General features: G+C 62.3%; 2 protein-coding genes across 3 annotated transcripts; one reads left to right on the top strand and one right to left on the bottom strand.

Moving 5' to 3' along the window:
- The first annotated feature begins 582 nt into the window (after positions 1-582).
- MYCN (MYCN proto-oncogene, bHLH transcription factor) lies at positions 583-6,468 on the top strand. Of its 2 annotated transcripts, XM_051974117.1 has the most exons (3): positions 583-1,151; positions 1,632-2,505; positions 4,361-6,468. In XM_051974117.1, exons 2-3 carry the CDS (start codon positions 1,776-1,778, stop codon positions 4,972-4,974), a joined length of 1,344 nt encoding a protein of 447 aa, XP_051830077.1. In that variant the 5' UTR covers positions 583-1,151; positions 1,632-1,775; the 3' UTR covers positions 4,975-6,468. The 2 variants fall into 2 exon arrangements, with proteins under 2 accessions (XP_051830077.1, XP_051830076.1); XM_051974116.1 differs by lacking the exon at positions 583-1,151 and having other exon boundaries at positions 1,575-2,505.
- LOC127546303 (collagen alpha-1(I) chain-like) lies at positions 6,457-11,035 on the bottom strand. The gene is made up of 6 exons (XM_051973499.1): positions 10,911-11,035; positions 10,147-10,275; positions 9,419-9,976; positions 8,948-9,196; positions 7,535-8,174; positions 6,457-7,131 (listed from the first exon to the last, which is right to left on the bottom strand). Exons 1-6 carry the CDS (start codon positions 11,033-11,035, stop codon positions 6,457-6,459), a joined length of 2,376 nt encoding a protein of 791 aa, XP_051829459.1.
- Between the last annotated feature and the right edge of the window lie 4,802 nt (positions 11,036-15,837).

The raw sequence follows: 15,837 nt of genomic DNA, 5'->3' as shown, positions 1-15,837 counted from the left end.
CGCGCGGGGCTGGTCCTGCTGCTGCTGCTGCTGCTGCTGCCGGCGGAGGTAAGGTGAAGCTGCGGCCAGCGCCCGCCCTCATCGCCCGCACTGCCAGTGCCGCCCAGCGCCGGGCTCGGGGCGCCGCCGCCGCCTCGGCTTGCCCGGACCCGGGAGAAGCGGGCGGCCTCGGGGTGCCTCTCCCCGCCGGAGAAGCGCTAACCCCCCGCCCCGCGCCCTTCCCTTCGCCCGGGCCGATCTCCCCGTCTCGGCTCCGGACATCCTCGGCCGGCTCGGCTCCGATGTCCGTTCCGGAACGATCGCCGGCCGGCGGGCAGCCCTTTGCGCTGGGGGCCGGGAGCGCGCGGGGAAGGCAGGGGGTGCGGCCCGCCCCGTGCACCTCTGGCTCCCGGTTCCGCGCTGGGGGCTCCCGGCTCCCGAACTGCCTTCCCCCGGCTCGCGGGCTGCCTTCCCCGGGCTCGGGGCGGGGAGGCGGGAGCTGCTCGGGGCCCTGCGCTGAGGGGAGGGAGGCTCCGGCGGGGTTCTGCACAGAGCTGGGGGCTGGAGACCGCAAGGTGGGTCGGGCTGAAGGCTGGGGCGTGCTCGCTTCGGAGGGCGGGGGGCTGCCAGGTCCCCAGAACAGACGGCAGACTGCAAGTGACCTCCCACCCCGGGCTTTTCGAGGTGTCTGCAGGCAAAGCGTCCAGCCGACTCTCGGGACAGGGGAGGGGAACCTTCTTCGAACCCAGAACGCTGGGAGAGACCTTAGAATAGAGACCCGAGAATGTCAAAGCTGGGAGGGGTTTAGAACGGAGAATGTCAGAGCTGGCGGGAGGATCTTAGAACGCCAAGCAGAAAATGTCAGCCCGGAGGGACTCTAGAACCCGGAATGCCGGAGGGGCCGTTAGAACCCCCGCGCAGCGAAGCTGGGAGCCGCCGGGCGCGAGCTCGGGGTCAGCCCGCCAGGGGGGAGGGGGCCCCGAGCGGCCGGCAGGAGAAAGTTTGCGGCCGGCCCCGCGGCCCCCCGAGCGAGCCCCCCTGGAGTAGAAAGTAGGGGTGTGTCTGAGTGTGCGAGTGCGGGTGAGTCTGTGCGTGTCTGAGTGTGTGCGTGCGTGCCTGGCGCCGCCGATGGGAGCCAGTGTGAAAGGGAGACTCCTGCGCTTGTTGTTGTTGTGGGTATTTTTTCCCAGAGCCCCCCGCCCTCCCCTCCCGTAGTTGGCTCGCGGGGGCAGGACGACCCTCCGCATCCTCCTCCCCTCCCCCCCTGCCCGTCCCCTCCCCCTCCTCCCCCAATGGTGTAGGCGCCTGGTACACAAAAGGGAAGGGGGTGGGAGGGAGACGGGAGAAACTTCTCCGCCCTCGGGAGGGACGCCGGCAGGCTTGGGGCGGCCGAGCGGCCGCGGGCTGCCCGGGCAGCTGGCCTCTCCCCCTGCGCACCCCCCGCGGGAGGAGGGCCGCCGCCCGCCCGCCCGCGGCCCCTCGGAGCTACCCTTGCCAATCTCTCTCTCTCTCTCTCTCTCTCTCTTTCTCTCTCTCTCTCTCTCTCTCTCTCTCTCTCTCTCTCTCTCTCTCTCTCTCTCTCTCTCTCTCCCTCTCTCTCTTCCCCTCTCCCTCCCTCCCCTCCCGTGTCCTTCTGTCCGTCCGTTGTCCAGGCTTGTCCCCCTCTCCCCTGCGTGTGCCCGCCTCCCTCCCTCCGCTCTCTCTCTGGCTCCCTCGCTCCCTCCTCGCCCGGCCAGGAGCCCGACTCCGAGAAGAGCACCCAGGAGCGGCGGAGGCCCCCGACGTCTCCTCCCACCATGCCGGTGGGCGCCGCGGCCCCCAAGAACCCGGACCTGGAGTTCCACTCGCTGCAGCCCTGCTTCTACCCCGACGAGGACGACTTCTACGTGGGCGGCCCGGACGGGGCGCCCCCGGGCGAGGACATCTGGAAGAAGTTCGAGCTGCTGCCCACGCCGCCGCTCTCCCCGAGCCGGGCCGGGCCCGGCGGCGGCCCCGGGGGGCTGCCCAGCCCCGCGTGGCCCGGGGGCGGCGAGCCCCCCGACTGGGCGTCCGAGCTGCTGCTGCTGCCGCCGCCCGAGGCCGAGCCGTGGGGCACCGGGGGCCCGGGCAACCTCAGCGCCTTCGTGCTGCGGGACTGCATGTGGAGCGGCTTCTCGGCGCGGGAGAAGCTCGAGCGCGTAGTCACCGAGAAGCTGCAGGCGGGCCCGCGGGGCGCGCCGGCCGAGGGCCCGGCCAAGGCCGCCTCCGCCACCGCCTCCGCGCCGCCCTCCAGGGCTGCCGGCTCCGCGCCCGCCCCCGGGGCCGCCGAGCTGTGCAACCCGGCCTCCGAGTGCGTGGACCCGGCCGTGGTGTTCCCCTTCCCGGTGAACAAGCGCGAGCCCCCGGCCGCTGCAGCCGCAGCCGCCGGTACTTCCGGGGCGCCCCCGGGAGGGCCCGGCCAGCATCCCCGCGGCCCGGCGCGCCCCTTCCCGGCCGGAGACACCAGGACCAACAGCTGCTCCGGGGACGACACCCTGAGCGACTCGGGTAAGCAGCCCCTCCCCCAGCGCGCCCGAGGCCCAGGAGGGCCCTGCCATTTTCCTCTCCCGGGGGGCTCAGTCTGGAGGCGGCCAGGGACACCCCGGCCTGGGGCTCCTTTAAGAATGACCCGCCTCCTCTCCTTGTGGTCTCCCTGGACTTCCCCCAAGCTCCCCCAAAGCTGGGCCTGCTCTTCCTTTGCCGCCCTGCCGGCCCGAAGTGGGGAGAAGTGGTCTCTCAGGTCTCCCGGGTGGGGGCAGCTGGGAGGGGTCAGAGCACCAAAGGGGGAACGGGGATCCGAGTGGAGAGCAACGACCCCTCCCCCACGGGGAGGAGAGCACCCCCCAAACCGGGCCAGACCCATTGGGGGCTCTGGCATCCCCCACACCCTCCCGGCCTCCCCCTCCCCCATATTCAGAACCGGCTGCGGTTCAGGGGGTTACCAGCAGGGGGCAGTGCACCCCCCAGGTCCCTGGGATCTGAATCCAGCTCCTGCTCCCCCTGGGAAGTGTAGCCAGTGCAGGTGCCCTGGTGGGCATGGGTGGGGCCCTCGGTCCGGTCCGTCTGTCAGTCAGCCAGCCAGCGCCCAGTCCTTGGCCCTCCGCGGTCCTGTCTGAATCGGGCTTGGGCTGGCCTCCGAGCCCCACTGGTGCTGCCCGGCCTGCCCTCCCCGCGGGCACCGAGGAGGCAGGCCCCGCCCTCGCCCTCCTAGGGGCTGTCGGCCTGTGACCGGGGGCAGCTTCAGGAGGCATAAGGGGGCGGCAGCCCCTGCCCTCGGGAGGCTCGGGGCCCTCGGACCAGAGGCTGTGGAGCTTCGCTGGCACGCAGAGGCACCGAGCCTCTCCAGGGCCCTGCAGACCCCCGAGAGGGCTCCCTGAACCGCCTCATGCCGAGACCCCTCCCCAGGAGGGCTGCCCGGCCCGTGGGCGCTGCGGCTGGGGGGGGCTGCCTGGCAGGGGACAGCTGGGGAGAGAGGGAGCTCCTCGGGCTTCGGATTGGGGAGGCCAGAGTTCCATCTGGGCCTTCCGTCCGGGTCCCTTCTGCCTGCAGAAAAGGCTCCCTGCCCCTTTAATGGCCCTGCCTTGACAGCCCGGCTGAGGGAAGCATTTCCTCCCAACAGCTGGCTTCTTGGCGGGAGCCCAAAGCCCGGCCTTCAGGGCCCGCAGACTGGGGCGGGCGTGGGGGCCCGGGACCAACCCCCCGATTGTTCTCAGCTCCGGGGCCGGAGACGGGCAGGATACCCGTGGAGGTGGGGTGTGTGTGTGTGTGTGTGTGTGTGTGTGTGTGTGTGTGTCTGTGTCTGTGTCTGTGTCTGTGTGTGTGTGTGTGTGTGTGTGTGTGTGTGTCTGTCTGTCTCTGTGTCTCTGTGTGTGTGTGTCTGTCTGTGTCTGTCTGTGTCTGTGTGTCTGTCTGTCTGTGTCTGTCTGTGTCTGTGTCTGTCTGTCTGTGTCTGTGTCTGTGTCTGTATCTGTATCTGTATGTGTCTGTGTCTGTGTGTGTGTGTGTCTGTCTGTCTGTCTCTGTCTGTGTCTGTGTGTGTGTGTGTGTGTCTGTCTGTCTGTGTCTGTCTGTGTGTGTGTGTGTCTGTCTGTCTGTCTGTGTCTGTCTGTGTCTGTCCGTCTGTGTCTGTCTGTCTGTGTCTGTCTGTCTCTGTGTGTGTCTGTCTGTCTGTGTCTGTCCGTCTGTGTCTGTGTCTGTCCGTCTCTGTCTGTCTGTCTGTGTCTGTCTCTGTGTGTGTCTGTCTGTGTCTGTCTGTCTGTGTCTGTCTCTGTGTGTGTCTGTCTGTGTCTGTCTGTCTGTGTCTGTGTGTGGTGGAACCTTTTCGGCCCCACCCGGCCTAACCGCCTGCCTTTGTTTCCCAAAGATGATGAGGAGGAGGAAGAGGAGGAGGAGGAGGAGGAGGAGATCGACGTGGTGACGGTGGAGAAGCGCCGAGCCTCGGCCTCCAGCCACCCCAAGGCGCTCACCACCTTCACCATCACAGTCCGGCCCAAAAGCGCCGCCCCCGCCGCCCGCGCCCAGCCGGGCGAGCCGGCCCCGAAGCGCTGCGCGCCCATCCACCAGCAGCACAACTACGCCGCGCCCTCCCCCTACGCCGAGAGCGAGGACCCGCCGCCCCCCAAGCGGGTGAAGGCCGAGGCCCCCCCCCGCCCCGCCAGGAGCCTCCCGCCGCCGGCCAAGGCCAAGGGCGCCAGCCCGCGCAACTCCGACTCGGAGGACAGCGAGCGCCGGCGCAACCACAACATCCTGGAGCGGCAGCGGCGCAACGACCTGCGCTCCAGCTTCCTGACGCTCCGGGACCACGTGCCCGAGCTGGTCAGGAACGAGAAGGCGGCCAAGGTGGTCATCCTGAAGAAGGCCACGGAGTACGTGCGCTCGCTGCAGGCGCAGGAGCAGCAGCTGCAGCTGGAGAAGCGCAAGCTCATGGCCAAGCAGGAGCAGCTGCTGCAGAGGGCCGAGCACGGCCGGACTTGCTGAGCCGGGGGCCGGCCGAGGGCTGCCCTGGCGGACTTGCTGAGCCGGGGGCCGGCCAGGGACTGCCTAGAAGGACTTGCTGGGCCGGGAGCCGGCCAGGGACTGCCCAGAAGGACTTGCTGGACCCAGGGCTGCCCGGAAGGACTTGCTTGGCCTGGGGCTGCCCGGAAGGACTTGCTGGGCCTGGGGCTGCCCGGAAGGACTTGCTGGGCCTGGGGCTGCCCGGAAGGACTTGCTGGGCCTGGGGCTGCCCGGAAGGACTTGCTGGGCTGGGGCTGCCCGGAAGGACTTGCCAAGCCGAGGCCGGCCTGGGGATGGCTGGAAGGACTTGCTGGGCCAGGGGTTGCCTGGAAGGACTTGCTGGGCCAGGGGTTGCCCGGAAGGACTTGCTGGGCCGGGGCTGCCCTGGTGGACTTGCTTGGCCTGGGGCTGCCCGGAAGGACTTGCTTGGCCTGGGGCTGCCCAGAAGGACTTGCTTGGCCTGGGGCTGCCTGGAAGGACTTGCTGGGCCGGGGCTGCCCAGAAGGACTTGCCAAGCTGAGGCCGGCCTGGGGATGCCTGGAAGGACTTGCTTGGCCTGGGGTTGCCTGGAAGGACTTGCTGGGCTGGGGCTGCCCAGAAGGACTTGCCAAGCCGAGGCCGGCCTGGGGCTGCCTGGAAGGACTTGCTGGGCCTGGGGTTGCCTGGAAGGACTTGCCGAGCCGAGGTCGGCCGGGGGCTGCCCTGGCCCGGCACCGGCACTGCCACTTTGCACACGGTTTTTAATCGCGGGGTTTTGACATTAAGAATGTTGGTCCACTTTCAATGCTACAGCCCCCCCCTCTCCGGGCGGGGGGCTCACGGGGGCCCGAGGGACAGGGCGCCTCCGGGGGTGCGGAGCGCCGGAGCCGGCCCCCTCCTCGAACTGCAGGCGGCCCTCGTGCAGCGGGCCCGGACTCTCGACGCCAGCTCCGACGTCGGGCCTTCTCTCCTCAATGGTGCTCACGCGTCGCGCCGGGCGTCTGGCCGGCGTCGCGGGCCCGGGCGTTGCTCCCGGGGGGGCCGGCGCCATCTCTGTAAATAGCGATTTCACACTTGCCTTTGTCCGTGTCTTGGGTGCCGGGACGGCGCCCCCGAGTCCCGGGGCGCCTGGGAGCGCGAGGAGCACGTTGTGTATACAGGCGGCTCGTGGACCTGCCCGTCCCGGACTAACGCTCACACCGTCTGTATACTTTAGTGCGGCGCGGAGACTTGCCTACATTTGATACTTATATTTTCGTATGAAAATGAGTTGTGAAGTTTTGAGTAGATATTACTTTATCACTTTTTGGAACTAAGAAACTTTTGTAAAAAAACAGTGGTGGACCCCCGGGTCCCCCGCCCCCGCCCCGTCTCTCGGCCTGTCCCGTGGGGGCCGAGTTCCGTGTTTCACTTGTCTTGGAAATGTCTATTGAGTGCTGCATCTTCGAGCACTTTGAAATACCTCATGTCTATGAAAATAAATAGTCATCGAACGACGCTTCCCGGGCTCTGTTCTCCCCCGGCGCCTTCTGCGCCCACTTGGCGGAGCGCCTGCCCCCCCCCCCCCCCCGTGACCCCCGGTGACCCCAGGCCGCTCACTTCCCCTCCTTTCACGGGCGGCGGGCGCCTCGCAGGGGCCTCCGGTGCCGGCATCTCGCGGTCCTGCTCTGGAACCCGGCCCTTCCGTCCCCGAGACCAGACGTGAGCCAGAGAAGGGCCGCGGAACGTCCTCCGTTGGGCTGCAGGGTTCTGGCTACTGGGCAGTGGCCGGGGCCGGGGTGGGTGATGGGTGGGGGGTGTCCCTGGGGGGAGGTTCGGAGGGTGCCCCTCATCCCCAAGGGGTTCTGTCTGTGGGTCACAGGCCTGCGGCGATGGAGCGGGGTCCTGGGTAAGGGGGGGCCAGAGAGGAGCCTGGTTCCCCCACTCCCCGGCCCCTCGCCCAGGCCCGCGGTCAGACCCGGCCCTGCCGCCTTCCTGCTCCAGGTGAGTCCGGGCCCGTCTGTCCCAAAACGGGTCTGAAGCCCGACTCCCGCGGAGCGCCCGGAGCTCCGCCCCTCTGGTCCCGTGCGGGCCCTTCCCCGACTCCGAGGCCTCCTCCGGCCTTTGTTTTTGACTCAAGCTTCCAGGAAGCGCGACCTCGGCGTTTGTTGGGTGCTCTCCCTAGAGGCCGGGGTGCCCCGAGGACATCGGCTGGGCCCCCAGATCCTGGCTGGGCCCCCCCAGCTTTATTCGGGGCCCTCCGGGGGCTCGGGAGACGGCTGATGGGAGTTGAGGGTATTGTCAGGGGGTCTCTAGACGTGTGAGAAAAGAAGCTATCCCAGAATTCCCTTGCCAGGGGGAGGGGTGTTGGCTGCCGCCCCGGGGCATTATGGGGGGACCCTCCCAGGAGTGTTCGGACACTAGCCAAGAGTTCTTTGCGTGGGGGGAGAGGAAGCCTGTGCTGATTGCCCTCCCCACTAGTCAGGGGATGTCCGGGAGCAACACCTGGAGAATGTGGCTCTGATGGGGGTTCCCTGGCTCTGGGCCTGGCTCTGCCCGGCTCTGCCCGCTCTGCCCGTCCGACCTCGGGCTCCGGGCCCGGCTCTGCCCACTCTGCCCGTCCGACCTCAGGCCCCGGGCCCGGCTCTGCCCACTCTGCCCGTCCGACCTCGGGCCCCGGGCCCGGCTCTGCCCACTCTGCCCGTCCGACCTCGGGCCCCGGGCCCGGCTCGGCCCGCTCTGCCCGTCCGACCTCGGGCCCCGGGCCCGGCTCTGCCCGCTCTGCCCGTCCGACCTCGGGCCCTGGGCCTGGCTCTGCCCGTCCGACCTCGGGCCCCGGGCCCGGCTCGGCCCGCTCTGCCCGTCCGACCTCGGGCCCCGGGCCCGGCTCGGCCCGCTCTGCCCGTCCGACCTCGGGCTCCGGGCCCGGCTCTGCCCGCTCTGCCCGTCCGACCTCGGGCCCCGGGCCTGGCTCTGCCCGTCCGACCTCGGGCTCCGGGCCCGGCTCTGCCCGTCCGACCTCGGGCCCTGGGCCTGGCTCTGCCCGTCCGACCTCAGGCCCCGGGCCCGGCTCGGCCCGCTCTGCCCGTCCGACCTCGGGCCCCGGGCCCAGCTCGGCCCGCTCTGCCCGTCCGACCTCGGGCCCCGGGCCTGGCTCGGCCCGTCCGACCTTGGGCTTGGTTCCCCTCTGCAGGAGGACATCAGCCCGGAGGCCGGGTTCTCTCCTGCGAATGGCGGAGCTCTAAACGGGCCTTGGGTCAGGATTTCAGCGGCTGGAACATCACACAGAGCGCTTTACACACCTGACGCGGGCCAAGGGCTGTCCCGGGGGTCTCTGTCCTGGGGTCTCTGTCACACCGGGGGAAGGGCCCTGCTGCTCCCCTGCCCTCTATGCCCCGGCCCCGTGGCCACTTACAGCCCTCTCCCCGGCATCCATCCCTTGGGGCCGCTGGCACAAGGAGGGGTACAGGGGGGCTCATTGGGTGCTTCCAAGGGCGGAGGGGGGCCCGTGGCGAGGGCGGGGGGCCGTGGCAGGTTCCTGGCCGCTCACCCCTCACTGCGGCTCCAGACCAGTGATGGAGCTGCTCTGGGGCATTAAAGAAGTGGGGGTGTCCCAGGGACCCCTGACAGCTCTGAAGAGGGGGGACAAGAATCCCTCCTTGAGATCGCCTCCACGTTGCCCCCCAGCAAACAGCTCGAGGCTGGGGCTGCGTTTGCCTTCCTGTGCGCCCGGTTCTTACCTGGAGCCCGGCCCAGAGCAGGCGCCTATTCAAGATTGGCTTTTTTACAGATGGCTGAACCCCCATAGGGGCGGCCGGATGGTCCGGCGGTTAGAGCCAGTCCCGGCCCCGGGGATCAAGCTCTGGTTGGACCCCGGCACTTCCCCGCGTCTCCCCGAACGCGTCGCTTCATCCTGTTGCCTCAGTTTCCTCAACTGTAGCATAAGCTGGAGACGGAAACAGCGACCGCTCCGGTGTCTCTGCCCAGAAAACCCCACATCGGGCCCATGGACATTACAAACTGAGGGAAAGTGACGTGTCTACAGTCCCCGGGGGATGAGAGAGCTTCGGGTTTCTGATCAGGTGAATCCCCTCCCCCACGGCTGCCTGAACACTCAGCTCTAAACCTCTGTCCCCGGCCTCGGGAACCCGATGAGTCTGGGGGTTCCCCCGTGTCCCCCTCCTCCGACGGAAAGGGACGCGACGTCTGCTCCAGGGACGTCCCGGAGAGGAGGGACCGGCCTTGTCTGGGAGCCACAAGGGCAAGTAGCGAGGGGAGCGTCTGAAGCCTTCAGAATGGGAGTCATCCTCAAGGGCAGCGGGCTGCTTTAGGAAGGGGCGGGTTCGCCATGGAGCCCCCCCCAGCAGCCACTGAAGCATCCCCGGTCTGGCGGGATCTGACGGGGGCTGGACCAACTATAGGCTCCAACTCCCGGTGGTTCCAGGGCGGTCAGACTGACCGGACTGACCGTACGTGGCTCCGACGCCCGGCGGGTTCCAGGGCGGTCGGACTGACCGGACTGACCGTACGTGGCTCCGACGCCCGGCGGCTTCCAGGGCGGTTGGACTGACCGGACTGACCGGACGTGGCTCCGACGCCCGGCGGGTTCCAGGGCGGTCGGGCTGACCGGACTGACCGGACGTGGCTCCGACGCCTGGTGGTTTCCAGGGTGGTCGGGCTGACCGGACTGACCGGACGTGGCTCCGACGCCCGGCGGGTTCCAGGGCGGTCGGGCTGACCGGACTGACCGGACGTGGCTCCGACGCCCGGCGGGTTCCAGGGCGGTCGGGCTGACCGGACTGACCGGACGTGGCTCCGACGCCCGGCGGGTTCCAGGGCGGTCGGGCTGACCGGACTGACCGTATGTGGCTCCGATGCCCGGTGGGTTCCAGGGTGGTTGGGCTGACCAGACTGACTATGGCCCCAGCATCTGTTAGTCCAGCGGCGGTTGGACCGCGAATGGTCCGGACAAGTCCAGCTTTCCCGTCCTGTGTCTTTGTGGGCTCGGAAGCTCGCGGACTCCTCCCTGGGGGTCCGGCTTAGCTAGAACCAGTCCTAAGGTCATTTCCTGATGACGAGGACCATTTCTGGAGGGCTCGGAGCGTTCTCTCCAGCCCTGGCAGGTGAAGCACATGAGGGTCTCGTCCCAGCTGCGCCCACCCCGGGGAAGGGGCCTGGAGGCTGCTAAGTCCCCACCAGAGAAGGGGCAGGGCCGCAATCCCAGCATCCTCGAGGCCGGTGCCCACTGATGGAGGCCGCGGGATAAGAAGGCCTCTGGCTCCCGGCCGGACGAAGGCTGAGCGTCCCGTGGCGGGGCCGGGGACGCTAGAAGGGATCGGGTAACCGAGGGCAGCCGGCTGTGAAGAGATTTCCTTTCCGAGCGAGGGCACTGACGAAGCTTTGTTTGCTCCCGGATGTTCCTCTGCCCTGGAAGCCCCGGAGCTGCCTTAGCAGAGCAGGCCCTTTGGGCCCGCCCGGGGTCCCCAGGTGCCCCCCTCCGGGGAAAGGCCTGAAGCTCCAGAGACACCGGGCGTCATGGTGGGTTTGGCCCCGACCAGTCTGTAAGATTTCTGGGAGGGAAAGAATCCCAGAAAGAGACCTGGAACTCGGAACAAAAGTCTCTGACAACACATTGGACAAAGGAGGCCCCGGGCTCCTTTTCAAGCCCTCCGAGGAGGGGAAGCTCGCTCCCTCCAAGGCCGAGGGTCCCGTCCTCTGTTGGGGGAGAAGCTGCCTTTGGATCCCAGGAACAGAGAGGGACAATGGCAGCTCCCGGGGGTGGAGATGAGCCAAAGGGTCAGCTACGATCCAATTCAGCATCTCGAGGGGTGCGAGACCTGGCTCCCCAACTCATCCCCCAGGTGCCGTCCTCAAGCCCCTCTCCCTGTGCTTTCCTGGTCTCTCAGGGAGGACCCCTCCATTCTGTTATTGAGAACAGGACGGGAGCTCCCCCTTCTCACCCTGGACCCCCATCTCCCGCCCTCTCCTCTTCTCCCGCCCCGGGGCCTCTGGCCCTTGGGCAGCTCCCGGCATTGCTGCTCTGTCCTCTGGGGGGATCGAGGCCCTCTCGGGACCCTCCTGTCATCCGGCCGATGGTTCCTCCTTCACCCCGAGAGCCCGCTCGTCCCCATGGCGGAGCCTGTGACGGGCCATGCTCTGCCCACTGCTCCCTCCCCGTGACCTCGTCCCCTAGTGGATTTTAATGATCCTTTCTCTGCAGACGACTCATCCATTTATCCGACGGGGTCCGGCCGACTTCAGCCCGCTGCCTTCTGGGGAGACCCCGTAGACACAGCCAGTGATCCAACCGGGAAACAGCTCCCCCGAGGGCCTCCCCCAAAGTGCTCCTTTCTCTCAGGTTTCCATTCTTCCCGTCTCCTCCACGTGGGTCACTCTGGACTCCTCTTTTCCTCATTTATCCAATTTGTTCCCAAATCTTGTGTTTCTCCCTCCCTAGCTTCTCCCTTTGCCTCAGTTTCCTCACCTGTAAAAGTGAGCTGGAGAAGGAAATGGCAAAGCCCTGCAGTATCTGCCAAGAAAACCCCAAAGGGTTTGGGCACGGCTGGTTGGGCTAATCAACAAAAGCCAAGTTCTACGTTCCCAACAAATCACCTTGTAGACGAACCTAAGTCTCCCACTGTCACCCCCGTCAGCTCTGAAGTGGTCGTGTTTTCCAGGATGTCAGGGCTTAGAGGGGCCTTAGAACAGGTGCTGTCAGGGCCTTGGAACACTGAAAAGTCCTACTGGGAGGACCCTAGAACATTGAAAAGTCCTACTGGGAGGGCCCTAGAACATTGGAAAATCCTACGGGGAGGGCCTTGGAACACTGAAAATCCTACTGGGAGGGCCCTAGAACACTGAAAAGTCCTACTGGGAGGACCCTAGAATATTGAAAAGTCCTACTGGGAGGGCCTTAGAACATTGGAAAATCCTAAGGGGAGGGCCCTAGAACACTGAATGTCCTACTGGGAGGGCCCTAGAACACTGAAAGTCCTACTGGGAGGGCCCTAGAACACTGAATGTCCTACTGGGAGGACCCTAGAACACTGAAAATCCTACTGGGAAGGCCCTAGAACACTGAATGTCCTACTGAGAGGGCCCTAGAACATTGGAAAATCCTATGGGGAGGGCCTTGGAACACTGAAAATCCTACTGGGAGGGCCTTGGAACACTGAAAATCCTACTGGGAGGGCCCTGGAACACTGAAAAATCCTACTGGGAGGGCCCTAGAACACTGAAAGTCTTACTGGGAGGGCCCTGGAACACTGAATGTCCTACTGGGAGGGCCCTAGAACACTGAAAATCCTACTGGGAGGGCCCTAGAACATTGAAAAATCCTACTGGGAGGGCCCTAGAACACTGAATGTCCTTACTGGGAGGGGTCTTGGAACACTGGACCCAGGCAATCCCCCCTGTGTTAGCTGTTTGCACCCCAACCTCTCTCCCTCTGCTAGACTTGGAGTGGGGGTCATGAGGGTCTATGCCTCGGTGATTTCCGCATCCCAGTTGGGGGCACAATGGTTTCTGGCACTTTCTAATTGCTCAATAAAATGGTCCCCAAAAGCTCTTCTCATCGCTGCCTTTCAAAGCTGAGCTCAAGCATCCCCTTTTCCTCCAAGAAGCCCTCTCTGATTGCCACCCCTTCCCAAGGACAGACAGCGCATCCACGAGAAACATCCAGTATCCAAACCACAAGAAAGCCAGAAACAAAAAGGTTCTGTCCCCACTCAGTCTCATCGATCCGATTCTGGAGGCAGATGGCAGTTTCCTTCCCAAAATATTGGAATTGTTTTGAATTATTATACTGGTGGGAAGGAGCTAAGTCTGCCGTAATGGATCATCACATGATCTTGTCGTTACTCCTGGTTCTGCTCACTTACTTTGCTCAGTATCCGTTCCTGTACGTCTGAAGTCGGTAGTTCTGGAATCAGCTTGCTCATCATTTCTTATAGAGCAATAATATTCCACTATATTCATATATTGCAACTTAGTCATTCCTCATCTGATGAGAATCCACTCAGTTTCCATTTCCTTGCCGCCACAAACGTTTCTGCACATGGGAGTCCTTTCCCCTCTTTTATGATCTCTTTGGGCTACAGAAACAATAGAGACACTGCTGGATCAGAGTATGCAGGGTGTGAAAGCCCTTTGAGCATAATTCCAATTGCTCTCCCGAATGGTTGGTTCACTTCACAACTCCACCAACAATGCATCACGGTCCCAGTTTTCCCACATCGCCTCCAACATTCATCATTATCTTTTCCTGTCATCTTAGCCAGTCTGAGAGGTGTGAGAAGGTCCTTCAAAATGTTTTTCATTTGCACTTCCCTAATCAATAGTGATTTAGAGCATTTTTTTCATATGATTAGAGATGGCTTTAATTTCTTTATCTGAAAATTGTTTCTTCATATCCTTTGATCATTTATTACTTAGTTTGTTTATTTAAAGTGATCATTTATCAATTGGGAATGACTTGTATTCTTCTAAATTGTATATTACATATAAAATATATCACATATTCTATAGATATTATAGATATATAAAAAATATAAAATTCATATAGAGTTCTCTATATATTATAGAAATGAGGCCTTTATTGGAAATACTGGCTATAAATTTTTTTCCCCCTTTTTTTCTGCTTCTCTTCTAAACTTGGCTGCATTGGTTTTGTTTGTACAAAAACCTTTTCATTTAATGTCCTCAGAATTATCCGTTTTGCATTTCATAATCTTCTCTATTTCCTATTTGGTCATAAATTCCTCCCTTTTCCAAAGATTGAAAGGTAAACTCCCCCTTGCTTTCCTGATTTGCTTATAGTAAAACCATGAACCCATTTCGACCTTATCTTAGTATGGGTGGGAGATGTCGGTCCAGCCCCGGTTTCTGGTCGGCCGGTGTTTTGTCCAAGACACTGGGAGGGATGATCTCCAGTCTCCCTCAGGCCAGCTAGGCCTGGGAATAGGTGCATTATCAGACCCGATAAGTTTACTGATGGCTGGAAGGCACCAGGCCTTTCAGCTTAGCCCTCAGAGAGGTTAAAGATCTGTTTGTCTCTGTTGAGGTGCCTCCCCCATCCCCCAAGAACGAGCATTTAATTACCTCTGCTCATTTCCTAAAAGGAAGCCCTGTTTATGAGGCTCGGCTGGCCATCTCACCCAAGGCTGGATTCCCGTTTGATCTGGGGAGATAAGCAGGACCAGAGCTGCCCGGGCCGTTCCCAGCCAGAGGGAAGCAGGACCGGGGGGGGGGGGAAAAACAAAGGGCGGGGCAAACGGGCAGTTCCAGCCAGGCCGGAAGGGAGCCCCGGCCAAGCGGGCTGCCCAAGGTGATTGAGATTTGAAGGTCCGACTATTAGGGATAATTACAGATCAGAGTTCCGGCCTTCGGTTGGGGGGAAAGCTTTTTAGAAATAATAGCTAGTAAGAGTTGGCAAAGGCTATATATAGCTCATGAAAGTGGGCAAAGCACTTTACATACATTATCCCATTCGGGAGCCTTGCCATTCTCGAGGATTACTAAGGAGAAACACAATGATGGTGGAATTTCAGGCAGGAGGGTGTTTCTAGCATCCCCCAAATCACTCCCCCGAGGCAACTAACTGCTCTTAAAATGTCTAAGTATGCACACACACACGCACACATGCAATTATTTCTCTAGATGGAGAACGGAGAATTTCCTCACTTTGCAGGTGAGGAAACAGTCCCCAAGAGGTCTCAGTCTTGGGGTTCCTCACTGCTTTCTGCGATACATTTGTGGGCTGGGGACAGACACCCCAGTACCTCTGGGCATCCAAGGGGGACACCATGGTCTTGGGGAGCCTTGTGAGGAAGACATCTGGGGATCAGGCTTTGCCCGGGGCTCTCCGGCATTCCCTCCAGGTTTCTGGGTTCTGGAGAAAAGTCTGAGACAGAACAGGAGGTAGATGAGGGTCCTCCTGGAGCCTTTGTTTTGACTCCTTTCCTCAGTCAATGAAGCCTTCTGCAAGAAGGGTAGGGGCTTGGGGTGGGGGGTGTGGTGCTGAGGATGCTAGTGGCGATTTTTAATTCTTCTGTGGGAAACAAAGGAGGTGATTCACTCCTCCGGTAACTTAAGAGGCCCGATCCTACTCCCATGAGTCCAAAAATGTTGTCTGGCCATGAGATCTCATTATCTACCTTGAAAGCCACCAAAAAAAAAAAAAAAGCTCCTTTTACACGGGTTCTTGCTCCCCTTTCATACGTAGCAGGGATGGTGTGGGCCGTTTCCTCTCCATGAATAGGTTTCAGGTTGATTTTCCAGGGAAAGGCAACAATCCTGGGGGTTTTGGGACCAACTCTTCAGCTGGGGAAGGAGGTATCTATTGAAGGGGGCTGGGAGCAGTTTGCTTTGGCCTTTGTCTCGGGGAGAGAAGAGTTGGCCGGCTAAGAATCCCCTTCATGTATTGGGCTTTTGTGGAACGGACAAATATTCCCAGAAAGGGCTCGCACCACCCACCGTGGATACCGGATTGGACGACGGCATGGACCTGGAAAATGTAAATAACGGTGCTGTCGACTTTAATGATGATGGGGATGGTGATCACCGTGATAGTGAAGGTGAAAGCAATGATGATGGTGATTCCATTTTTATAGCACTCGAAGGCTCAGAGAACCTTTTCTTTCCAACAAGCCTTGGAGACGTCACCCACAATATGGCAGCCCAAGCTTCCTTAAGCTCCTGTGCTCTTTGGGGGAGGGGATGCAAAGTTCAGGGAGATTCCCTGCCCTCAATAAACTTAGCATAGACATTGAAAAAATGGTTTATCATGGTAGGGGGAAGAGGGAAATTGAGATTTTATTTGGTGAATGGAAACCCCAAACCAAGGAAGCTGGGGATTATTGAAAATGACAAACTGTTTAAATAATAATG

The sequence above is a fragment of the Antechinus flavipes genome, chromosome 2 (genome assembly GCF_016432865.1).
Source record: "Antechinus flavipes isolate AdamAnt ecotype Samford, QLD, Australia chromosome 2, AdamAnt_v2, whole genome shotgun sequence".
NCBI lineage: Eukaryota > Metazoa > Chordata > Mammalia > Dasyuromorphia > Dasyuridae > Antechinus > Antechinus flavipes.
Note: the sequence above shows the minus strand (reverse complement) of the source record. Positions and strands in the feature narration are given on the sequence as shown.

Coding starts and splice junctions, on each gene's coding strand:
- MYCN (XM_051974117.1), top strand. CDS start 1,776: ATGCCGGTGGGCGCCGCGGCCCCCAAGAACCCGGACCTGGAGTTCCAC. Junction 2,506..4,360: donor CGACACCCTGAGCGACTCGG/GTAAGCAGCCCC, acceptor TGTTTCCCAAAG/ATGATGAGGAGGAGGAAGAG.
- LOC127546303 (XM_051973499.1), bottom strand. CDS start 11,035: ATGACAGGAGGGTCCCGAGAGGGCCTCGATCCCCCCAGAGGACAGAGC. Junction 9,977..10,146: donor GCGGCCCTGCCCCTTCTCTG/GTGGGGACTTAG, acceptor CCGGACCCCCAG/GGAGGAGTCCGCGAGCTTCC. Junction 8,175..8,947: donor GTAATGTCCATGGGCCCGAT/GTGGGGTTTTCT, acceptor CGCCATTCGCAG/GAGAGAACCCGGCCTCCGGG.